Below are 26,736 nucleotides of genomic sequence, written 5' to 3' on the forward strand. Positions count from 1 at the left end.
TCTCTGCTGTCAGAGCCTGTCCAACGTGTCACCTCATGCAGTACTGGCTTTAGCCAGCATATAGCGCCATTGTATAAATGGCAGAAAAAGAGTAAGCCCCCTAGGAAAACCAGGATACAAATTGGATTGGAAAGGGCTAATGCTGTGATCCAGTCCATCATACGGTGCTGGCTACCTCCCTGGCCCGGCTTACTCTCCTCCCCTTTCATGATATCTACTCAGAACATCATAGGGTAGGAGTCTGAGCCAGGCTTGGGAGGAAGCGCTATCTATTACCAAGCAGGAGATGCTGTCAGTTCTGCCTGGGGGACTGGGTCATAGCATTAACCTCTTAATGACGCGGCCCTTTTTTTCCATTTTCGTTTTTTCCTCCCCCTTTTAAAAAATCATAACTCCTTTATTTATCCATCGACGTCGCTGTATGAGGGCTTGTTTTTTGAAGAATGAGTTGCATTTGTCAATAGTACTAGTTAATGTACCATATAATGTACTGTAAAAATGTTAAAAATTATAAGTGGAGTAAAATGAAAAAAAAAAACAAAAACGACATTCCATGTGTCTTGTTTCAATGGTGCACAAACTGCAACAAAAATGACATGAAAACTTTATTTTATGGGTTAGTACGATTACAAACTTATAGTTTCTGCTTTTTTGCTGTACTACTTTTATTTTTTTTCAAAGACATTTAATTTTTTCTGCCGCCACCTTCCGCGCACAGTAACTCTTTTATTTTTCGACGTAGTTGTGCAAGGGCTCATTTTTTGCGGTATGTCCTGTAGTTTGCGTTAGTACCATTTTGGAATACATACATAGATTACTTTTTATTGCATTTTATTCTTAGAGACAGGGGGACCAAAAAAGTGCATTTCTGGCGTTCTTTTTTGGACAATGTTCATCATGCAGGATTAATAATGCGGTAATTTGGTAGATCGGTCTTATACGGATGCTGCGATACAAAGTATGTATTTTTTATTTAATTATTTAGATTCTTTAATTGTAAATATGGCAAAAGGTTTTTTTTTTTTTACTTTTAGTACTTTTTTTTTTTTAGTCCCCCCAGGGGAGAACAACCTGCGATGCTTTTGATCACTCCTGCAGTATGATGTAATGCTATTGCATCACATCATACTGCTATCGGGTAGGCAGTCTATCAAGCCAACCCACGGTGATGGCTTGATAGGCATTCTGCCAAGACAGCCCTGGGGCCTTTCACAAGGCCTCTGGCTGCCATGACAACCACATGGCTCTCTGCGATTTCATTGTGGGGGGGGGGGCGTACAAGACCCCCAATATCGTTCAGGGGATTTAAATGCCGCTGTCAGAATTGACAGCGGCATTTAAAGGGTTAACAGATCTGATCAGCCGCGTGGCTGATCGGAGCAGTTGCCACCAGGTGCCGGCTGTAAGGAACAGATGGCGCCCGTGCTGTATGAAGAGAGATAAATGTACGTTCTGTAGCGGGAAGGGGTGAAACTGTGTGGTCAGTGAGTGTTAGTGTGTCGGGGGGGGGCTTGTGAGCCACCTTGACACCTAGCTGAGGGGCCTTGTAGCACTGGCGACCCCTATAGCTATGCCACTGGGGACACACAAGTTTGTGAACTGGGTATTACCATTCTCCTTGACAATAAAAATATTCAGGTAGAATAACAAAGGAACGGCACAATGCAGATTTCTAAGAAAACACTCTCAAGAATTGATATTTCATGGAGGATGCAAGTACTGTGTCTTCTACAACAGAAGTGCCAGGAGACAAGTTCTTAACAGACAGTGGTGACAGGTTCGCCTTAATATTCGTGCACTTGGACATCCAACCTCTGAGTGGTATGGAGCTGTAATATAGCACCCTTAGCTGTGTCTGAGGGTAGACTGCACCTCTATGCTTCCTACATTCATACAAAAACATTAAAAGGTTTTTTTTGTAAGATTCCTACGAAATAAACAGAACAAATTGTGGTATGCCTCATTGCCCATGACTTTGTAGCACAGAGCAATAGAGGCGCCAGGCTCCTGGTACATGGTTGGCCTTAGATTTAGGCCTCTTTTATAAAAGCGTATTACGAGCGTATTTTTGTGTCCGTAATACGCTTGTCTGAAATTGGCCTAGTGATTAGTCATTAGGGAATAATGTGTTTCATGAAGATGTGTAAAACATATCAGCATCACATGTCTATTAGTCCTCCCAGGTTTATGATATAGACAGGCCATAGTTGTGTGACTTTATAAAATGTAAAGGCCCATTCAGACACAACGATTATCGCTCAAAATAATCGTTGCATGTAAATGTGCCCATATTTTAGTTTTCTGCGGAACGACCGACTTCAGTTTGGCTTGAAATCCGTAGTTCAGCAGATCAGCTGATAAGACGGACCGAACACTGTGCTCTGCCCGGGGACCGCTGAGAACAGTTGATTGCATTGCCCCAGAACAAAAGGAATTTATTCAGAGAACAGTGGGCGGTCCTCTGAATAAATTCAGCTCCCGCGGCTCATACGCTACTAATTGGTACTAATAGGCATTAGTACCAATTAGTAGATTATGCAAAATGATTGCTCAAAAGCCATCTTTTGAGCGATCAATCTTTGTGTCTAAGCGCACCTTAAGTCTAAATGTTGTTTTGTGCATTATCTAATAACATTTAGAATTTTATTTCAGCATTAGAGGAAGAATCTAGGTCACAGCGGTTACTTCTTTGTTACATTGTAGAGGATTTATTGTTTGTAGCCATGAAATTATTAGGCAGAACACAAGGATAATCAGGTACTGATCCTAGTCTGTGCAAGACTTTAACAATGACCTGTATAGCAGAAGTCTGGAACAAGAAGTAATTGGAGGGTCCTAAACCCTCAACTTTCAACACTACAGCTCTTACAGGCTCTGATCCATCTTTCTTACTTCTAGTAGAGTATATGCCTCATCCATTATACTTATTTGCATTGAAACATTTTGTCCCAAAATAATTTTCTTAAAGAGAACCTTTATGAGCTATATACTACATTATAGTGCTGTTTGTTGAGGTGATGGTGATCCAGTGGATGTACTTTTTTATTGCCACCCACCCACCCCTTCCACATGGTCTGAAAACCTGACCCTTTTCAGACCACTGAGCATGAGTTCTTGCAGAGACTATGGGATTATGCACACACACCGTCCGATTTTTTTTAGGTTGGGAGCAGGCTATGCCAGCGGATACCGCTAACTATAAAAAAAAATATCTAACTTAGTTTATGGTGCTGTTCGGTGGTGACAGGTTCCCTTTTAACCCCTTCAGTGGCAGGTTTATTACCATATTATGGCAGGGAAATTTCTGGGGCTTTCTGCACTGAGTATGCAGTAAAAACCCCGGAGGATTTCAGATGACAGTTCAGTGCTCTGCACATTTCAGCACTGGAGCTGTCCACGGAAATCTTCCGGGGTTTAACTGCATGGTCACTGCAGCAAGCCCCAAAGAGTTTCTGGGTGTGCCACGAAAGAGGTTAGGTGCTTGTCTCATCACATGCAGCCCTTGTATTTTAAGAGCCACTGTAGATTGGGTTCCCATGATTCCTGGCAAACAGCAAATTTTTCATCAGCTTCCAATTAACCGGGCCACTGCAGGTGTAATGCAGCATCCAAAAGAATGACAATCTATGCAATACATACAGTACAGTGAGAGTCGTTGCTTGTTAGTAGCTATACACTGTGGCTCATAAAGGGAATATTGTGTTGCATGGATGGCTATATTGTCATGTGCATGAGGTCTAATGCTTACTATACATGTTAAAATAAGGAGTCATGGAAATCAATGAGTGGTGCAGTATGCCCCCTCTAGCTTTGAATGGTCTACCAGATTTTTGCTAAGTAAAGCAGGTGTGCAGCAGAAGGAGAACATTTAGTGCTGTCCATGGGAAACCCAACCATTGAACAATATCTTAAAAATTGGCTTACAATTTTGCATTTAGTTCTGTAAAAAAAATGTAAAATACAGTGTATAAATGAGTCCTTTTCCAAACAGTTGATTAGATAAAGAGTTTCCAAGATTCCAGTAAACCCCAGGTATGTTACTCAGAACACTTCATTAAGTTGTATCCCTGGGTTAAAATAAATTAGGTGAATATGATAATATAAGTACATATTGGAATACTATTACCTCGCCCTAACTTAATAATAACACAATGCTGGGGTCACACTGATTAGATGTATCTATTACAAACACCAGACGTTTTACAGGTAACTATGGAGAAATATTTTTATGTGACTACAGCTGTTGCTAAGAAAGTTAGTTAATCACAATATGTCAGCCAGGATCTAGCAAGATTATATTTTCTGAGATATCAACCAGCAATTTCAGCTCAGTCATAATTTATCATAAATGATTCCAATAAATTGTGGTATTTACCTTGTAGGATCGCTATACAAAATACACTCATTATAAAAAAAAGTTGTCGGAATTGAATGAAACTTTCTCTGAGTAATTGTAACGTTGACAAAAGTAAGTAAATGTAATATCAGAGCAAAAGGATCATTTATTGCAGAAAACTGACACATTGAAGCTCTATTACCCTGTTATACCGCCTCTAGCTTGGATACAAGATGTGATACAGGCAGGCATGGAGGCTCTAGTACCCTGTTGAACCGCCTCTAGCTTCGATACAACATGTGATATGGGCAAGCATGGAGTCTCTAGTACCCTGATGTATCACCTCTAGCTTGGATACAAGATGTGATACAGGCAGGCATGGAGGCTCTAGTACCCTATTGAACCGCCTCTAGCTTCGATACAAGATGTGATACGGGCAGGCATGGAGGCTCTAGTACCCTGTTGTACCGCCTCTAGCTCGGATATAAGATGTGATATGGGATCATAGAGGTATCCCGTTTCTGTATGGTATCCTGCAGCATATCGGTCCACATTTGCTGTAACGGAGCCTCCAGATCATGCAAACGCGTAGGCTGTCAAAGTTGGCGTCCCAGATTGTCCCATTCATGTTCTCTTGGTGATAAATTTGGTGACCAGACAGTCACGGAAGTGTGACAATGTTGTGGAGACATTCCTGTGACCCCCTTGTGTTTGTGGCTGAGCATTATCCTACTGGAAAATACCTCTTGGAAGCCCCCATGAGAGGAACACATGTGGCTGCAGGATGTCCTGGACATATCACTGAGCTGTCATTGTCCCTCGTACCACTACGAGGGGTGACCGACTACTGTATGTGATGGTTCTCCAAACCATCATACCAGCAGTAGGGGCAGTGTGCCGCTCCACAGCAATGGCAGGATTGAGGTGCTAGATCCCTAGGTCTCCAGACAAAAACACAATCATCGTCAATGCCCAAAGTAAACCTGGATTTGTCACTGAAGACAACCAAATTCCACTTTGTAGCAATCCAGTTTCGTCGTTCACAATACCAGTGGGCAGTACACATAATGGGCGCCTTGAAACCAAATGTCCTTCAGCCAAGTGGCTGGAAATGGTTCTGACAAACACATGGGCTTGTAATGATGGTGCCCCTTATCTCTGGATGGTGGACAATGAAACAGTTGGAGCTGCGTGTGCTTGTCAGAAGATCCTCTCTACTTGTGGTCAGTTGAGGGTATTCTGAGCCCAGTTGCTTTATGTGCATGACCTCATGCATCCACCGGTCCCAACACCCCGTAATTCTCTGGTTGGAACGGCACAGAAGACCACAATGCTATCCCATTGAATTCTGTGGAGCCGGCGCTACAGCCGTCATTCAATACAACTGTCATACAATAGCTGAGAGCTGCCTCTGATTGGTCACAGTGCTCAGCCAATCATAGCCAGCCCTTTCAGCAGGCGGAGATTTTAAATCCCCACTTGCTGAAAGCACTTCACAGCAGTTCAGGAGAAGAAGTGGCTGGATGCGCCTGAGCCCCGGCAGCTGAGGAGAGATGATTATTTATTTTTTTTATTTTTTATACATTCTAGAGATGATTTTCAGGGAAGGGCGTATACTGAAAGCCCTTCCCTGAAAATCACTGCAGGGGCTGCCAGCATCTCACTGCTTTCAATGGAGCCGGCTGTAGTGCAGGCCCCATTGAAAGCAATGGAAGAACATCACGCTCCTGTGCCACAGCTGTCACAGCTGTGCCAGAGGATCTCGATCTACACTGTATGTTCTCAGTGGCGTCAGCGCTGCTGCCGCTGGCCCCATTTCGCACAAGGTGAAACCCCTGGATGTGATGGCATCTAAGGGTTTCACTTCCAAAAAAACGGAATGCCACAGTTACCTGCGTTTTTAAATTTGCTGTCCTATGTTTACCACAGGTAAATATTGGGCATGTGACTGCTGCCATTGAAAAGCATTGGTTCTATATAGATGCGGATCGCAAATGCAAGTAACATGTGCAGCCAATCTGTACATGTCTGCAAATGTCTGACTGATCCCTAAGTGGGTTTTGCCAGGACTCTAATGTTGAGAACTAATCCTCAGTGCACATCACCAATATCTGATCCGTGGGGATCTGATGTTTGGGACCTTCAATGATCAATTGTTTGAAGAAGCCAGAGCGCTTAGGTGAGCACTGCATACCAGACACAGCACTATACATTGTATGGTGGCTGTACCTGGTTTAGCAGCTAAATGTCATTCACTTGAATGCAACTGAGCTGTTTTCAGGCCACGTGACCAATCAACATAACATCACAGGTCTGAGAAGACGCCGCAGTGCTCACATAAGTACTGCAGCCTTTTCGAACAGCTGATCGGAGGGAGTTCTGAGCAGCAGCCGCCACCAATCTGATTATGATGACATAATAGTGAGGATAGGTCCATTTTCGTTCAAATTACCACGCTCACGCTGAACTTTGAACGGCAATCGTTCTTTGTCAATGCATGCAGTGACTGAACGATGCGCCATTCAGTGTAAAAGCAGTTGTTCACTTTTGAAAGACTGTCTGCTTACAGTGAATTAAAAAGAGGGCGGGGAGAGAACGTTCCTCTGCCTCCTTTACCCCCATTCCACCAACGCCAATGATACTCGCTCCAGTATAACAGCACAGGAGCGAGCATCAATGGGAGGTGTGCAGGATATCGTCTGCCTGACTGATCATCCCGTGTAAATAGACCATTACTCTACAAGACTCCTTTAAGTACATCATGGTGATAATTAACCAGTTCAATACTAAGCATAGTTCCGTTTTTTTCTATATGAGGGAGTGAAAGCTAAAGCATTTATTTAGCGTTTAGTTTTTATATAATATTTTTGTGTCTTTTTTCATAATACATGGGACTTTACTTTTATGCGACTTTTATTTTACTAGTTTTTGTGAAATCTTGAAAATGTGAAAAAAGAGTTAATATATATATGTTTTTCACATTTTGAATTTTTTTATCAGTAGAAAGTGCCACTAAGATACATATTAAAATTGTGTCCCCTTGTAGATGATGTATAGTTTTGGCTATCAGTGATGTTCCTCGCTTTTTTTTTTTTTTTCTTTGTCTTTTGTCTCTATATACAGTTGGTACACTAAAGGGACATAATAGACATTTGGGGTTCCCTTTAACCATGCAATCATTTTTGCTGATCTGGTTCTTCCAAGGTACTCAGCACGGGCCATTGTTGGACCCTGTCTGTATACAGTGGTGGCCTTAAAATAGGTGGCACCCTGTGCAGAATTTATTTTTGTCCACTCTATATTACACCCCCCTTCCTGCAATCATAAGTGAAAAAGAAAAAAGCTATATGCTGTATATTGAATGGTGCAGCACACAACATTTTCCATAATAATTGCCAATCGCTAAGGAAGTGGCAATCGCTGCCAAGGACACCAGGTGATAGTGACACTATTATGGAAATACTTGCTCTAGGGATCATTAGGGATCCAGCTACCAAGAAGAGTTACCTTTGTAAGACATTGCACACTAAAGGCCGTTCCTCATTGACATGAATGGAAAAAAAATAGATTTATATCACACTTTTATGACAGGTCTGATTAATCTTTTATGAATTGCATTTTTAGTGCCACACATAGAAGCTAAACAGAAATGACCATCATTTTAAATTACTACTATATGCATCATTTTACACCATTACTACATTATCAATAGCCTAAACCTTGGCACGTGGAGCAGTGGAGCAATATTTCAGCTTTAATAGCAGTTGTCAGCAGGAAAGGGTGCATAATAAACTAAGTACAAGAGGTGTTAATGTTCCTTTTTCCTGCTACTGTTTTTAGGATTTCAGTTTTATAGAAGCAATAAAAAAAATTCTTTCAGATTTCGAAGTGCAGGTTTTGTTGCACAATCTCAGCTTTTATATACTATTACAGTAGTAATATCCTAACTAGATGTAGCTCGAGTACATTGTTCCCTTGCAGAGTTACAGTTCCCCGGTGATTAATTTAAATGATGGGAGAAGGGTCTTTGCGTTCAAGTACTCTGCTGGTCAAAGGTTTGAGAACACCTCCATTTTTCCAATTTGTATTGATATTTTCACAGTTGAATGTTTTAGATGTACTTTAAAATGAAAGCATAGAAGAAATAAGCAAGTTAAGAGGAATAAAAATAATGGAATAACTTTCGTTTCACCAAATTCAATCCATATTTTTGACTCTTCAGAGTATCTGATATAACAGCTTTACACAATTGAGACATTCTTTCTACAACTGCTATCAGATTTTGTTCAGAAATTTCTTCCTAACATTGTTGCAGAAGTTCCCACAAATGTGCTGCACTTGTAAGCTGCTTTGCTTTTACCCTTATGTCCAGTTCATCCCAAACAAGCTCAATGGGGTTTAGGTCTGGACACTGTGCAAGCCATTCCATTCTTTAAAGCCTACTAGCTTTTTCTTGTCTTCTTAAGTAGTTCTGACATGATCTAGAAGTATGTTTTAGATCATTGTCTTGCTCTACTATGAACCCACAACCAACTAGGTGTACACCAGAGGGCGTTGCATGGCATATCAAAATGCTGTGGTAGTCCTTTTTGTTCAGTGTGCTAGTCACCCTGTTCAAGTTGTCAAATCTGGATCCAGCATCACGCTTCCTACTCCATGTTTTACAGTTGGTGTCCCACACTCAAGAACCATCCTTTCACCTACCCAACGGCATAGAAAAACCCTTTGTGATGTACCAAACATGTCGAATTTTGATTCATCATCAGTCCATAGCATCTTCTTCTACTCTTCAGTAATCCACTGGAGGTGCTGCTTGTCCCAGACAAATCTTATTTTTTTTTATTGTGCAATCTTAGCAGTAGCTTTCTTATTGATACTCTACTTGTCAAACCTGCAGATAGAAGTTTTCTCTTCACAGTTGAAATGCCAACTTATTTATTTTTTTCTGCATTAAGCTAAGCTTGACAATTTTGTGCTGTTCTCATTCTCTCCCAATCCAGCAGCTACCTCCAATACCCCTTTCACTGCCTCCCCATAGTAATAGTGCCCCCCTTTGTGCCCCAAACAGTACTAGTGCCCCATAAAGTAATAGTGCCCCTACATGTTAATAATTTCCCTATAGTGCCCATGGCAAGAAATAATGCCTCCTTTGTGCTCTCCTTAAAATTTTGTATTGTCCAATTCATGACCTTGATAAGTAATGGAGCCCCCTCTGTGCCCCCACCAAGTAATTAAGCTCCCTCTTTGCCACCAACAAAGTAATACAGCCTCCTACGCACCGCAGAAAAGTAATAAAATCCACTCTGACCACTAACAAAGAAACACAGCCTCCTTTGTGCCCCCATAAAGTAGCAGAGGCCACTCTAAGCCACAAGAGTAAAACAGCCCCCTCTGTGCACCCCAAAAATTATACAGCCCCCTCTATAACACCACAAAGTAATAGAGCCCCCTCTGTGCCCCCAGCAGTCCACAGTCCCTGCTCGGTCACTCACACAGGCGAAGTTGTATTCTAGACACTGCAGCCTCCGTACAGCACATCTCATACATAACCTGTACTGAGAGCAGGAGAGGAGAAGGAGTGGGCTATGTATGGGGCATGCTGTAAGAAAGCTGCAGTATCTGGAATACATCTTCTGCTGTGGAAGCGACCATCAGCCTATAAAGATAGTGGGGTAATAAGGGCAACCATGGGCCACCTAGGAACCTTGGGCCCTGGGTGGCCACCGAAACTGCTCCTATTATAATCCACCATTGATGCACTGATGGCAGCTTGTGCCGCCATGTGCATCTGTATGACCTCATAACATAGGGGTATTCTCTCTATAAGCAATGCTTCAAATTTAAAATAGCTCCATAATGCAGCATCTGATGGTACATAAAATTGGAAGCATACACAGGTTCAGTATAGGCTCATAGACGTCTATGATGTACTATATCTCTGTATAACTTGGAACTTGTACAGAGCGATAATACAGCTGCTGAATTTATGATGCCTAAAGGATGTAAAATTAAACAGGTACTGTAATCTACAATAAAAAGTCTGTATAAAGTATTCATTGGTTTTCAGGCTCATTCACATTGCTGTTAGGATTTCCATTTTCCTGCTTTACTATGGGAGCAGTGGAAAAAGTTTGGTACTGTGTTAGTCAGTAGAGCACAATGTGATTATTATCAGTAAGAGAAACCAAGTAATCTTGTAGATATGATACCTTTTAATGGCTCAGGGTTCTTCCTTATATATATATATATATATATATATATATATATATATACATACTTGTGTGTATATAATTAAATAGATCCCTGGGACATTCACACGTTTTTTGTCCGCTGTTGTGTACCCTATCCGATGCAGTAAATGTTCTGTTGGGGCCCTTTATGTTGGAGAAACAGGACAAAAACTGAAAGCAAGATGAGATTGCATTGCCACACAATTATGGGCTCCTGTCCATGGGCAATAGTGCATTGTGTTACTCGCGCTGATAATCCGGACGCGAGTAACACAGTTCACACTTTCTATAGCGTTGCTATGGAAAGTGCAGCCCTCTGTCCATGAGCAGAGAATCATAGCGATTCTCCACTTGCGGGACTCAAGTTGTGGCTTGCCGCAATTCTCTGCGGTGAGCCTATCTGTCAGATAGGCCCACTGCAGAGAACTGACAGTTCTCTCCCCTGCTCCCCAACTAGCGATATTCCGCCTCACCCGTGGACAGAGGGCCTAAAGAAAGACAGACAGAATTACCTGTGGCTGAGCACTTTTCTAGTCAGGGATGCAACATAAAACACATGAAAGTCACCATATTAAAAGGCAATTTGAAATCACAAAGCCATAGAAGGCCACTTGGAAGTACAAATTTATAACAACCTTTGACACTTTCAACAGAGGGTTAAAATCTTCAAGAAGATTCATGCGTGACTGGGAAGTATGAGCAATCTATAGCACAGATAACACTCTGGGTTGGTGACCCCCTAACACAGGGCATCAAACTCATTTTCAATGAGGGCCACATCAGCATTATGGGTGCCTTCAAAGGGACAATTGTTATTGTAAGACAGTATAGTAATAGTGACTCCCATAGTGGCCACAGTAGTATTAGTGACCCCAGTGGTGATAGGGACCCCAATAGTGGCCCCAGTAGTGATAGTAACCCCCATAGTGACCTCAGTCATAATAGTGGCCCCAGGAGTAAGTGACTTAGTGGCCCCACTGGTAATGGCGACCCCCATTGTGACCCCAGTAGTAACAGTCACCATCACAGTAGTATTAGTAGTAATTGTGGCCCCAGTAGTAACAGTGACCCCATAGTGGCCCCAGTAGTAATAGTGACCCTCTGCCTCAGTAGTAATTGGCCCCTGGTCGGCCAGCATTCCTACAGACATTTCACTCACCCAGCCTGTAGCTCCGGTCCGGTGCTGGCTTCTCCCCTCGGCATCCGCGTGGCGTACAGGACGGCACACACAGACACGGCAGGGAAGACCCCAGCGATCACAAACATTTGAATGTATTTCTTTTCTCTTCAGGAATTAATGCAATTTAGAGGAAAAAAAATAAAATGTCATATTTTTGCAAATATGTAATTTAAAAGACAGTATTTGTTTCTGTAGTGCACATGAGGATTTGTACCCAAAATGGATACCCCTGTCTGTCTTGTGTTCAAAAACATACCCATTGCGGCTCTAATCTTGTGTCTTTATGCACAACGGGGCTCAAACCGAAAGGAGCATTGAACTTCAACTGTGTTTTATCTTTTATGTAATCGTCATTATCCATTGGATAACAGCGATCACGTGATCGGGGACCACTCACCGCAGCCCACAGTCACTGCTCCAGACTTTCAGCTACCTTTAGTAGCCAGGAGCAAGGAGACTTTAAATTTACCGAACCCTCCCCAGCTTCTGCGCTTGCTTCCGCCAGTTTGCAGATGGGCGCACGCGTAGACGTTGGGAAAAGGTCCATGGATAAAGATCCTGTCGAGGAATATCGCCGGAAGCCTTAGGTAAGTAATTTCACCTTCCCTCACGGATCGCATTTGTGATGGGAGGTGAAACTTTAACTTTTTTTTCCCTTTTTACGTGATCGTTGTTTTCTATTGGAAAACAGCAATCACGTGACCAGGGACCGCATACTAGGTTTGGTAGCCAGGAGCAGGGAGATTTTAAATTACCTGGGCAATCTGTGGGCCTTAGGTACGTAATATTATCTCCCTCATGGATATGATTCGTGAGGGGGGATGAAACTTAAACATTTTTTCTTTTTTTAAACTTTATTTTTGCTTTACATGATCGCTGTTATTCATTCAATAACAGTGATCATGTGCCTGGGAACCATATACAGCTGTCCCCGGTGACATGTCTCTGCTTCCAGCTATACATGTTAGCCGGGAGCCAGAAAGATTTAAAATTTCCGAGGCCGCGTGCCCTTCTGTGCACGTGCCCAATGTATTGAGGTTTGCCGCGCATGCGCAGAAGGCATCATCATGACCGTGAGGCCAGAACGCTGCGGGACATCGCGGAGGACGGGGTAAATACTTTCAGCTGCCCTGATGGATCAGATCCATCAGGGCAGCTGAATCTTTTAACTTTTATTTACTTTTTATTGAGTTTCATATGATTGCCGGCATTCGGTAAATGCCAGCAATCATGTGACTAGGGGGGCCCAGGATGACAGCTCCAGATTGTCCGCTACCTCCAGGAGCCAGCAGCATGGAGCTATCACATCCACAGCTTACAGGGTTTTAAGTCCCTGGGGATTAAAGCCCAGCAAGCTAGGACGTAAAAACACTATGGGGTGGTCACTAAAGGGTTAATGCACGTTGGAATCACAAGAAAAGAGAACCAGGAAGTGCAGAGCAGTGAATAATCGAGCGTGAAATTTGCAAAAACACATAGTAAATGCATGAAAATCACATTCAAATCGCACGAGAAATGGTCAATTTGTCACTGACCAAAATACTTACTGGTATAGTGATACAATATACAATGGCAGGTATAGACACCACATCCCTCAGCATGCAGACAAACAGATTGCTATATGGAGGATTATTGCACAGGTGTAATATACTGATCGACAACCGCTCACGGACCTTCCACACATTGATGGGGGCTGCTTAGTATTATACTTGCAAATAGATAAGTCATCCAAAGGGTGTTAGACCCACTGATATGTGTAATGCACCATGCAGGCTTACAATCTATTAATGATGCCCCATACATTAAAGCCCAATGAGCTGTCCTGCACCTCAAAAGTAAACCACACTGGCTCTGACACCCCAGGCTTCCTCAATATTTTAAAGCCGTACTTCTTACTGCAAAAATAATGATAAATACTATTAAATATAAGATATTAGTAAATATTTTGGCCAGAATATGCAAGCTTGTAACCCTTTGTCAAGGGTCCTCGTTATCTTGCAAGTCTCTCCAATGACATTACAACCAAATCACAGAAAAAGGACATATCAATTCAAAAATCATTGCCAGTGGCCAAACTTACTGGTATACTGGTACAAAATACAAGGGCAGGTATAGAAACCACATCCCTCAGCATCCAGACCGGCAAATTGCAACAATATTACATGGCCTAGAACATGTGAGAACTGGGGAAGAAGTAGTCTGTGAAAGGAGAGTTGATAAGAAGTAGTTTGGAAGTAGTCTGTTGTAGTAGCCTTATACATAGAAGTATTGAGGAAGGTATGATCTGGTATAGGAGATTTAGGGAAGGACTCCTCTGATGCTCACATTTCAAGAGTGACATCAAGTGTAGAAGAACGCTGTTGTTTTTTCCATAATGCTGACAAATGATTTTTTTTTAATCGCCTTACACAGAGAGCCCATATGTAAAAGACAGAAGGTATGTTTTACATCTCATCTTGTGTCTGGAGACTGACTTCAACGAGGCCCTGTCATGTCCTCTGACAAGCAGAACGGGCTGCATAACTTTACAGCTGTGTCCTCGATGATTCCACTGCTGCTTTTATTTATGGTCTAACCCCCCTCATTCAAGTACATTAGCTCTTTTTACTTTTGGAGTCCAATATTAATCAATTAATAAGTGGGCCGTCTTTACCGCTCAGTGCCAATCAACATCACATCAGCAATTGCCATTGAGCGGTGAAGATGATCCACTTAAAAATTGACTAGTATTGGTGTTTAAAAGTAACAGGAGCCATATCAGGTGAACGAGGGGGGCCAGACAGGGGTGTAGCTAAAGACTTATAGGCCATGGTACAAAGATTCAGCTTGGGACTCCTCTATGCACTGCCATGCAGCGACTCAACAGATACCATTCCATGACTGAATGCATCATGCTGCCATTTCATGACTGGGTAGCAGTACTGTACCGTTATGTAATAAAAAACATTGCAGAAATTCTGAAATTACCCTAATACTGATTCCCATATGTCCCTTTTTTAATCTACTACCCCCATTGGATCTCATCTCTTATATACAATAACTCCCTGTGCCTTCCACTCCTACATACAGTGAGTCATACTATATAGGACTGAAGGCACAGGGGGTCATAGTATGACGCCCCCATGTAGGAGTAGTGTACTCTTGGGTGTTCTCTCCCCCTCCATCACTCCCTTGGTCCTGATACTGGCTTCTGAATTATCCTACTTGGCTGCTGATACTTCTCATCCTGGAGGTGTTGGTTACTACACTTGGGGTGGCCGTGCTAATCTTGCTGGTAAACACTTAGCTGTACACAGGACAGATCCATCTGCCTAATCCTGCTGCCCCCCGCTGTTCTTACAGCGGGGGACAGCAGTAATGGGGAAAGCTGTCCAATGATAGGATAGTGCCTGGGGCAAAATATGGCACTGTTTGACTGTGCCTGGTTGCAGGGAAGAGAGTGGGGAGTACAGAGCAAAGTAAGTGAAGTAAGGGGGGCCTGTAGGCTCCCTGACATAGGGGCCCTGTCACAATTACAACCACTGCGACCCATACAGTGACATCATTGGGGCTAGAACAAAATAAAAACAGCTGAAAAATCAGCGAGGAGATGGCTGTAGAATTATGTAGTCTGTTCTGCATTTCAGAAGACATGACAGGTCCTCCTTAACATTGGTTTTTTTTTTATTTTGTCTTTCTAGCTTCTTATCTAAGTCAAGGCTGTGGCAATAATTTAATCTGGTATACTGACAAGCTTATTTAGAAAATGATTGCAAATACTTATTAGAGTTGAGAAGATGTAAATATATAAACCCCTGTCATTTTTTTTACAATTGTGCAATCTATGTTGGCCATAATTGTAATTAATTACTATTTGTATGCTTTACAGAATATTATTCAAAGACATGGAGAAGTCACCATCCAAACCTTACTCAACCAAGAAGAGGGTAAAAATACATCCCAACACTGTGACAGTGAAATACACTTCTCATTATCCACAACCTGGAGATGAAGGGTATGAGGACACCAGTGAGGACAATGGAGGCTTTGTAGAGGAGAATCCAAAGAAAAGACTACTAGGGGATTCCAGAAAGAAGGGGAGAACCTTCTTTGGGACTATGGATGCCAGACCAAAGCAGATAGAAGATCCCGATAATGATCTTGCTCAACAGTTGCAAAGTTTTGCAGACAGTTCTATCTTTCAGTCCAGGAAGATGTGGGCTATACTATTTGGGTCCGCACTGGCTCATGGGTGTGTAGCGCTCATCACAAGATTGGTTTCTGACCGCTCCAAAGTGCCCTCGCTGGAGTTAATATTCATCCGTTCCGTTATGCAAGTTTTATCTGTCATCGTGGTGTGTTATTATAAAGAGGCTCCATTTGGACCTCCAGGATATAGACTACGATTATTCTTCTATGGAGTGTGCAATGTTATTTCCATTACCTGTGCCTACACATCCTTCTCTATCGTTCCACCAAGCAATGGAACCATTATGTGGAGGGCAACCACTACGGTCTTTAGTGCTGTACTGGCCTTTCTCTTGTTAGATGAACATATGCCAAATGTTGACTTGATTACTGTTGTTTGCAGTGTATTTGGTGCATGTTTGGTTATGATTCCAAATATAGTTGATGAAGAAAACTCCTTTCTTGGTGTCTGGAAGGAAGCCTTTGGTTACACCATGACAGTTATGGCAGGCCTTACCACAGCACTGTCAATGATAGTCTACAGATCTATCAAAGAAAAGGTCAGCATGTGGACTGCTCTTTTTACCTTTGGATGGACTGGAAGTGTTTGGGGAGCCTGCACAATGTTTATTCTTCAAGAACCAATCATACCCCTGGATGGAGAAACGTGGGGCTACCTCCTTGCAATTTGCTTGTGCTCTACTGTAGCATTCCTCGGTGTCTATTATGCATTGTACAAGTTCCATCCGGCATTGGTCAGTACGGTGCAGCACTTGGAGATCGTAGTGGCTATGGTCCTGCAACTTCTGGTGCTGCATATGTTCCCCGGTGTCTATGATGTAATAGGTGGAGCACTCATCATAATCAGCGTCTTTGCTTTGGCCGGCTACAAACTCTATCTGGGAAGACGGGGGCGACAAGATTATCAAGAAATTCTGGACTCGCCTATTAAATGAGGCCTGATGTCTCTTTCTTGTTGACTGTAATGTGTCTGTAACAGTGTTGCATACTACACATTCCACTGTTGGAGTGACCAAACCTGAGATTTATTTCTCCAAATCCTGGAGAAAACAATAGATAAGCATAAATTAAGAAAGTATTTTAATATAATTTATTACTATTATTTTATTTTTAGCTGTGCAATAGTATCATGACTTCATTATGACTACTTGAATTTTGTTATGGGTGGCTACTTAGAGCTAAAATGATTGGCAGACCTAGTTACTAATTAATAAGATTATTAATGGGATAATGGAATACAACATTAAAGGGAACCTGTCAGTGGGTTAATTCTACTGGAACCATGGACAGCATAAACCCGGGACAGGTATGCCCATTGCCCTGTGTATGTGTTATTCCGAAATGCTGCGGCATTTCAGAATAAACGCACTTTGACGTTTGGCTCCGAACGAAGCTTTGAGTCAAAAAGGTGGGCCGCACCACAGTATGCAGCGTGACAGCTATCTTCCCTTTTCTGTACAGGAAGAAAGCTGTCAGTCGTCATGTTGCGAGTTGCGCGTGGGCATAGGCCGGCCTGGCCTACCTCTTTGACTCTGAGCTCCGGGTCTATCTTCAAAAATTGTGATTATTCTGAAATGCCATGGGTTCAGGCGGCATGAACTCCGTGACAGCTTCCCTTTAAAACCTGTCAAAATAGTTTCACTAACATATTTAATACTATACTGAATGTTACTCTATTGCCATATTCAATTCTGTTATAGTACATCTTTATGGTAAATCTCCTCCATGTAGGCATTTAAGAAATATAATTAGGAATCGTCTAATGAACAATTCCCTAATGGTGTTCTAACCTGTAGGGCTACAGCCAGTGTCTGCTGAAGGGTCAGAACAGCGACTGCTAGCAAAGTTAGACTCTGAAGTCCTATGTATACACGTTATTACCGGATCAAGTGATTGAATAATATAATTAGAATATGGAATTGTCCCTAAGGCTACAGCCATACGGTGCTGAAAATCCCATTTTTTTTATATGAGTATTTTGGCATAGATTCACTGCGGATTTCAACCCCTCATTAGAAGGTATTGCATCCACAATGAAAACTACATTAAAAATTGACGAGCTGCTAAATTAAAATCTGCACCGCATCTCAATTCTCCTTCAGATTCTGAATTTTCCCGCACCATGTGGATGAGATTGGTAAGATATTGTTCACATGGCCTGAACTTTGGACTATCTACAGACAATTCCGCTGAGAAAATCCACCGTTTTTCCACTACGTGTGAACATACCCTAGAAGTGTCGCCTCACGTATCACTTTTTAGGACATGTGGATAATATAGAGGAGGGTTCCTTGCGAAGGACTGGTTCTCACTCTGGGGACTTGGCTGTTTTGTCCCATCCCGTTATGTGGACGCGATTTTCACGCCCACGTAATGGGACTAAAACACGCCCATGTGGCTGCAAATGTCCCTGGTTATTTGCAGGAGGTGTGAGGAGCTGTGCAGGCAGACGCTGATTGCAAATTATGGCTCCCATTAGAGGTGTTGTCTGCGGTGAGAGAATCCTTTTAGGGTTCTTTCAAATGAAATGGAATTGGCACTGGCATTGGCAATTGTGCAGAAAACTCTGTGCCAAAATATGAATGTCTAAGGCTAATTTCACACTGGCGAGCGCAATATGGGGCTGTAAATCACAGCCTGATATTGCGCTCGCAACACGCAATATCCACTAGGATGTGAGGCGTTCTTATATCAAAACCGCCTTCCATCACTTCGAGAAAGTAGCGATTCTCTGCTGCGGCTGACAATCGGGAAACCTCGTATCGCACCACGTGCTGTCGTTGGCCCAATTAAAGACAATGGACCATGCGATTAGAGGGTAACCCATCACCCATTGTTTTCAATGGGACAGTCAAACACATTGCATGCCGAGCGGTGCGCACGTGAGTGTGATGTTTCTCTAAATTCAATGGGAAACACTTGCCGATTCTCGAGTGACGGAGGATCTCAATTTCACTTAGGTGATGTGAGGCGTTTTTGCATGCCCCGGGTAAATCGCACATTGACAAGTGTGAGAAACCCAGTCCGACATCATGCTTGCCCGTGTGAATGTAGCCAAACAAGTAGATTTTGATGCAGAATTGCAAATGGCTTAATCCTGCTGGTAATTCTGTATTTTGCTAGTCAGGCATGCAGATTTTAATGCAGATTTCCGCAGCGGCAAATTCCACTGCGTGTTCCGTAACAATTCGGTCCCGTCATAAAGGACCTCTATTAAATGTTTTTCTTTCAAGTCCGGCTATCTTTAGAACAGTTGCTCAGCTGCTTGGTCATAGTGAGTTATAGAGCCAGCATTGTAACCCACTCAGATAAAGGCACACTTTAGGTCACACTAGATCACTCAATGCAGCATTTATTTCAGACTTTTGACACTTTTGTGTACTTAAAAGGTTTACAAGATGTTTTATGCTTGCGGATGTACAGCTTAAGGCCGGCGTTACACGACCGGATTCCTATTGCAGAATCCGCGATTGGCGTCTGCTCGGAGGATCCGCAGCAAATCACACCCACAGGAATGCGGCTTCACGGCCGGCTTGACCCAATCGTGTGAAGCCAGCCTAAAGGTCCTACGACTAATGCAAAATATGATCCCTCCCTCTTCAAAGTGTCAGTTGTAGTATAACTATTTTTTGGTCCCCTGCTCAGGAGGAACTGCAATCTTATCTCCCCTATAACTGCGCCACAGTACACAGCACCTTTTAAAGGGATCCTGTCACCTGCCTAAAGCCCCATGAACTAACTTATGCTGTTATTAGGCAAGGTGACAGGGAGTCGGTGATGTATTTTTTATACCTGCCCACTCCCTGGATCCCACATATTCACCGCTGAGGTCTGCGTGCCGGACGAAAATCAGGCTTTTTTACACAGTCTTGTACTCATGCTCTCCTACGGAAGAGCGCGCTCGCAGGACTTTGAATAGAGTCAGATTTTTATGTGCCACGTGGACTTCATCAGCGAACATGTGGGATCTGGGGAATGGGGAGGTATAAAAAAATACATCACCGGCTCCCTGTCACCTCGCCTAATAACACCATAAGTTAGTTCATTGTGCCTTAGGGCTCTTTCACATGGGCATATTTGCCTCAGTGCAAAGTATTTGCGCATTCAATGAGGATTTTTTTGCGCATATATTTTACTGTACTCGTTACGCTCGCAGGGCATGAATTTTTGTGCATGGGACACAACCACGCAACAATTTAAATGGCTATTTAGCCTAATGATTTCCACGTGTTCTTTTTCATGTGCGAATGCGCACAAAAGTAGAGCGTGCAAAAAAAGGAAATGTTGGCAAACCCACTGAAATCAATGGGGTCTGTTCCTGAGGCATAACGTGAAGCTCCTAGGCCCCAATACAAAATCTGTAACAAGACCCCCAAATATAGTGCTTTATTCATAGTACTGGGCTCCCTATATGGAGAAGAGAGGCCTTATGGGCCCCCTAAGGCTCAAAGGCCCGGGTGCAACCGCATCCCCTGCATCCTCTATAGTTACACCAGTGGTCTGTTCTTTGCACATCACACACGCAAATTTTGTGGCCTCAAATACCCCTGTGTGAAGGAGCCCTTAGGCAGGCGACAGGTTCACTTTAACAAGTCTTATGTTGAAAGTATCAGAACAAGAAAATGTCTTTAAAAGGCCTCTATGCATATAGTACAAGCTTACGCACTTAAGAAAAAAAATATATATATCTACATTTTCCATTCATGAGCGCCAATAATTCCTCAAGAAAGTCTTGCTAGAGAACCTGTGTATAGTCTGAGATAGAATGGCACACTGGCAGGATACAATCATCCTGCAGCCAAAAGTCCAAGGCAATTTGTGCCAATTACTGGACTATAGCTCTCCATAGAGTCTCATATAGGGATAATACATAATGCGACATCTGATGCAAGATAGCACAAGATCTTATGTTTGCTACAGGTGTGGTATCATGGTTAGAACTTGGTTACAACTCAATACTTGCACAGACCTGTAACAGGATGACAGATGCAATGCTTTAAGTGTATCTGTGTCCGTTGGACAACATGCACCATCCACAGTGGAATGGCCAAGTGTGGTAGCTGCCTGCACAATAGATGACCAGGAGAGTCGCTGACAGAGAAGGGAGATGCAACGCATACGGTAGCTATTGCAGAAGCCTATTTATTCTAAGAAACCCCTTCATGAAGTAACAATTGCAGATAAACTTTCGGTAGGATAGTGTATAATGCAAATGGCCCCTGGACTGGCATCAGGTTCCATTTCTCTTCTTGTACACATGTCAGATACCAATTCACCATGTAGTATAATACAGTCCAAACAGTCAGGCAGTCCTTAGCCCTTTCTCAGATTCCCATTTTACTTAGGCCTCATGTCCACGGGGACAGATCCGCAGCGGGTGTCCCGCACGCGTGATCCGCGCCCCATAGGATTGCATTGGACACCCGCAGGTAGTTAAATACCTGCGGATGTCATTTTCCCCTGAGGCGCGGATTGCGTGTGCAGGAAAACACCCGCAGCATGCTCCATTTTGGTGCCGGTCCCCCCGCGGGGATGGCTCCCGCAGGCTTCTATCGAAGCCTATGGAAGCCGTCCGGATCCACGGCACACCGGCACCTGAATTTCTGCTCTCTGGTGCGGGAGAGCAGGAGTTCAAAAAAAGAATGGAGTGCGCGCACATGCGTGCGGCACGCTGTCGGCATGCCGAGCACATCCGCCGGGCCGAAGAAAGAAGATCCGGCCGCGGCGAAGGGCAGATCCGCAGCGTCCGGACAGGTAAGTAAATCTTCTTTTTAGGCCTCATGTCCTAGGGAAAGGAGGGACCCGCTGTGGGATTCTGCATGGAGAATCTGCGGCGGGCTTGATTTTCCCCGTGGACCTGAGGCCTTATGCAAAAAATATGATCTTTGCTCTAAAAAGATAATACAGCAAGTCTTTTTAAAATAGGTTTAATTGGAGAACTTGTGTCCACAATCATGTTCCTGAATCTATCTGAAACAGAATGTGCAAGGGTGCAAGGCCAGTGAGAGGGGGTCAGATAGGAAGCACAAATCATCAGTTTGGGAGATGTTTATGGGGAGCAACCAGCACTATTTCTGCAATAAGGGTATGACCCTACATCGCTGAGTAAATCCACACCAAAATCTGTCTGCCGATTTTCACCACAGAATTCACTCATTGCAGCGGAAAATTTATGGAATTTCCGCAATAAGCAAGAGTGTGTGGATCTGAAAATTGACAGCATGATCTACCTATTATTGATTGTCTGCAAAATCCTTTAAGTGCATCGCCAGTATCCTGGCATTGAAGATCCACATTGTTCTGTATTTGAAATGCTTAACACAATAATTCAAATGACCTGTCATTAGCGGCCTGCTGTTCAGATACAGCAGCATGGGGCAGGTGAGCAAATACATTGGAAATCACATGACATGTCTCTGCCCACCTGCTCCATTTACTAGACTGCTGAGTTTGGGTGGTATCTGGGACCCCACATCTGCCAGAAACTGCTTTACTGCCTGATCACGAATAAGGCTTTGTTCTTCCTAGTGTCATATCCTCCAATCTTAACAGAGCCAGGACTCCTTTGGGGGATTACTTTTCAAAGGATCTCAATGGCCTCAACGAGTTATAGTGTTGTCCGTCATGTCTCAATGGGAGTTCCAATACTTTTTACAGACATAGTCTTGCTATCGAAAATGTGGAAAGCTTAAAAAATGGAAGAACAGCAATGTGAACCGAGCCTTATTATAACATGCTGACAAAATATGTGCCAAAAAGGTGGACTTTGTGTCAATGAATATGTGTACATATGACTTTAATTGATGTACTATTAACATTTTTGAAAAAAATTAGACTGGAGTCTTCTCAATGTGGTATAACAACTTAAAAAAAAAATCATACTTACCTCACCCGATCCCTCTTTACTCCCGACCCAATTGCGTTCATTCCCTCTGTACTTCCTGCTGCAGCGTTGATGCCCTAAAATATGCCAATTTGACCATTGCAGCCAACTGCTGGCTCATGCTAAGTTACATGCAACCTGCAACTGGCGGCAGGAACCACAGGTCACTTTGCCGCTACATCGCAGTATGAGAAAGTAAAGAGCAGCAGGGCTCCAGGCACCATTGGAAATGGAGATGCGGAGGATATGGTCCCCATAGAGGAAGTTCCCTGCATAGGTACTGGCTCCGATTCTGCTTGACCGCACCATTACATGCATTTATATGGATGACCATTCTTGAGACATCCCCTTGAAAAGCCATCACCATAAGACCGGACACACACTTGCCATATGTGCGAGGCGCGTCTGAGAGGTTCAGACACCACATGGGTAACTATCCGTGTGCTGTTCAACACATGCACATAAGAAACATGGAACAATACCTCTGCAGTGCCACCTATTGGATATCAGCATTTCTGCAATTCAATGTCCGACCCTTCATACAGGTCTTTGTTACAATGATTGGAATGCCAATCATTGTAACAAAGACCTGTATAAAGGGTCAGACATTGATTTGCAAGAATGCTGATATCCAATAGGTGGCGCTGAAGAGGTATTGTTCCATCTTCCTTATTTGCATATACTTCCCAGAGGAGCATACCTGGCCTTATAAGTCTCCTCACTCACCTTCTAGATGCTCTCCTTAAGGAGTAATGATACCCCTCCCAACTCAATGTCCGATACACGGATGGCACGCACATTCAGCTCATTCTGTAATATTCTGACATACTTCTTTGATAACGATAGCCTACAGCCAGGATCACGTATTTAGAGTTATCTAATCCGACATGAACCAAGTACTGGATACCTATGCCAAAACAAGACTCCCATCAGGTCATTTTGTATCAGAATGTGGGGTGATACAAGGTGAACTTGTTACAGCCGAATCATGTCCATAATTTACATTGCTCTACTGGTAATATAAAACGAATGCGCATTTATGTTTTATTCTATTTAGCTTTAGACTTTGCGGTCTCTTGGTTTTACCCAGCGCTCCCTCCAAGCAATGCACTCTTGAAATGGAAGAGTTAATAATTAACATTCATGGAAAATCCATACTAGTAGTCTGCCCTGGGAATGGGTCCAGCGCTGAGCACAGTGCTGCATTTTTCATGGAGAGTCTTGCTTTGAACATTTTCCATTTGAGTGCACAGCGTTGGGGAAGCTTCCTCATGTCCCTATGCCGTAGTGTTGGTAGTGGGATAACAAGACCTAGCTCAACGAAGACACCCAGCTCACTGCCATGTTAGAGAAGGTACATCCTGCCAACGTATTTTTGTATTGTTCTGGTGAATGAGTGCCATGTTTTTGTCTCTGAGTGTCAATTGCACAATAAAAAGTCAACAACATTTTGTGTACTCGCCGAGTGATGAATTTGTGTGAAATAGTTTATGGCTCTCGATACAGTAACTGTATGTCTACACCCGAAAAATGCAAGTCCAAGATTTAAGCTGGCTATACATATGCAATAACTGTCAGCCAACAGCTATACTATACATGCTTGGCCGAGTGTGCATGAGTATTTTAGAGGCTTACCTTCCTTAGGGGAAGGGGGGGGGGGGGAATTTGCATGTTGACATCCAACAAGCTCAATTCTTCTTTCAACTGGCAGTTGGGAGACCCCAATACACATATGATCATCTTTCGATCTCGCCAAACATTGGGTTTGGCTACCTATACCTAATGTGCATGGCAAGCTTAGGCTATGTTCACATCTTCTTCTTGGAGCACATTTGTGTATGCTGCAAGAATGCTCCATAGGCTTTAAAGCAACCATCCAAATTTGGGACAAAATTTTGTCTTGGGGCTGCAGGAGGTAGTTATATTACTTGCTGTTGGTCTTCTGTGCCAATGCTCCTTTGATCTGCTGGCTCGGGGTCCCGTTTTCACTTGTTCAAAATGGCCGATGCAATCTTCAGACTCATCCCCACAATGTATTGGTAATCTTAGACTACCAAACACTATAATTGCTTTTTTCATTGGCCAGTACTCCTCATGAGGTCAGCATTGGCCAACCAGATAGCAGTGCATAGAGTCAGGTAGCAAGAAAATACAAGTAGCCATCTTGAACGGATCACGAATCGGCAGATTGGAAGGACATTGCCAGAAAAAGAATGACCGTAGGTAATATACTCTCCAGATGTTGTCCTGGGATAGAATTTTGTCCCCGAAACTGGACAATCACTTTGACCACTGACCAGACATATGCCAAAAGAGTGTTGGCATAACTTTTTTTCCAAGTGTAGCCAACTAGGCTTTTCAATACAAATGGATCCCACAAAGACAAAATATATACAAGATAATATACTTTTTGAACAATGGGAGTTTCTAAGCCAATGTACGCCACTATAGGGGATATAGTGACACACGCCCGGGCTTTACTCTCCATGCACACATGTGGAATGTTTCCCAGCATATACGCCAAAAGTAATGAAAAATCAAGATGTGAACAGAGTTGTAGAATGATATATTATGCTTTAATTCCTTTGCTACTTTATAGCCAGAGCTCCAGAAACCTCACAGCATGAAGTACGAATGAATTATCATAGCTCAGAAGCAGAAAAACTAGGCTGGAGGATTGTATCTAAGCATTTTTATTACTACAAGACCTGGAGTTCCCACAGGAAGAAGTAAGATGAACCCTCAACCCTTAGGTAGCCTAACTTTGAGTCAGTGGAACTGCAGGAGGTTCGGGTGAAAGAAATGCTAAAATGTGGCCATAATATGCCTGTAAGAGGGCACATCCACACTCAGTATTCAAGTCAGTATTTGTAGGCCATACCCAGGAGTGTGTCCAATATACAGAAGAGATACAGTTCTTTCCATTATACTTTCTCTCTGTAGGTCCCACATTTAATTTTGGCTTACAAATAGTCGTGTGAAAGTAACCATACTGCGTGAAAGTCCACTATCTGTGTCATCAGTAAAGGTCATACCTAATCGAAACTTGCTCTTTCTCACTAGTGTTGCAAGAGGCACTTGATAGAACTCAATGACATAAGCAGGTAACTGCTTAATTAACCCCTTCTGAGCATCTGTGGTTTGCCTTTTGGTTACCATGGCAGCCTGGGGACTTGTGAAGAACCCTCAGGCATGCTATGGATTTCTGCCTATTAAGCCTTGCCTGCAAAAGTGGAATATACTGCAATATTGAAGTATGACTGCTGAGACAATTCACAGACAAAAACAAGTCAAAATAAAATCATTACATTAAAAAAAATAATAAGAAGGATGCAAAAGTTATTAAAAGTTAAAAAACACTCTTGTGGTTTTTCCAGGGGCAGACGTGCCACACGTGTACGGGCTGCTGGGTCAGGCATAGCAGTTGGGCCCCACTGTCTTTAACTTTTTGAAAGGGTATAATAAAATAAAAAACAATACATACTCACCTCCCCTGTTGCTCCCTGGCTGCTGTAGTTGGCCCCGTGGTCCACGGCTAACATCTGAGTTGTGTGATCATGTGACAAGCAAATGATTCCTGCTGACATTCCCAGCCTCACCAACGTTGAGACCGGGGACTGACAGCAATGGTCATATGTTTGTCCCGTGATTGCACAACTCAGAATTTAGTGGGGAATAGTGGCGCAGGCTCTAGCTTTGATTTTATCACATATTCATAAAGGCAATGTTTATATAAATGGGGGCAAAAATGTGGCATACCTAAGCAAATAGGGCGCAAAATGGTGGCATATAATAAAGGGGGTTAAAAAGTGACCCATTCAAGTAAAAGAGGGCAAAAAGCTCTCTCTCTCAGCTTCTCTCTCTCTCTCAGCTTCTCTCTCTGTCGCCGCTTCTCTCCATCTTTCTCGCCACGTCTGTC

The 26,736-nt window shown here is 43.0% G+C and overlaps 1 protein-coding gene across 1 annotated transcript in view; it reads left to right on the forward strand.

The window, feature by feature from the left end:
• Positions 1-16,989, forward strand: part of SLC35G2 (solute carrier family 35 member G2) — a 28,592-nt gene extending 11,603 nt beyond the window's left edge. Inside the window, exon 2 of the mRNA XM_066589285.1 lies at positions 15,615-16,989. Within this exon, the coding sequence (XP_066445382.1) occupies positions 15,631-16,869 (1,239 nt within the window). The 5' untranslated portion in view covers positions 15,615-15,630 and the 3' untranslated portion in view covers positions 16,870-16,989. The remainder of the gene's footprint in view (positions 1-15,614) is intronic.
• Positions 16,990-26,736: the final 9,747 nt, after the last annotated feature.

Source organism: Eleutherodactylus coqui, chromosome 1, assembly GCF_035609145.1.
Source record: "Eleutherodactylus coqui strain aEleCoq1 chromosome 1, aEleCoq1.hap1, whole genome shotgun sequence".
In the NCBI taxonomy this organism is placed as follows: Eukaryota; Metazoa; Chordata; class Amphibia; order Anura; family Eleutherodactylidae; genus Eleutherodactylus; species Eleutherodactylus coqui.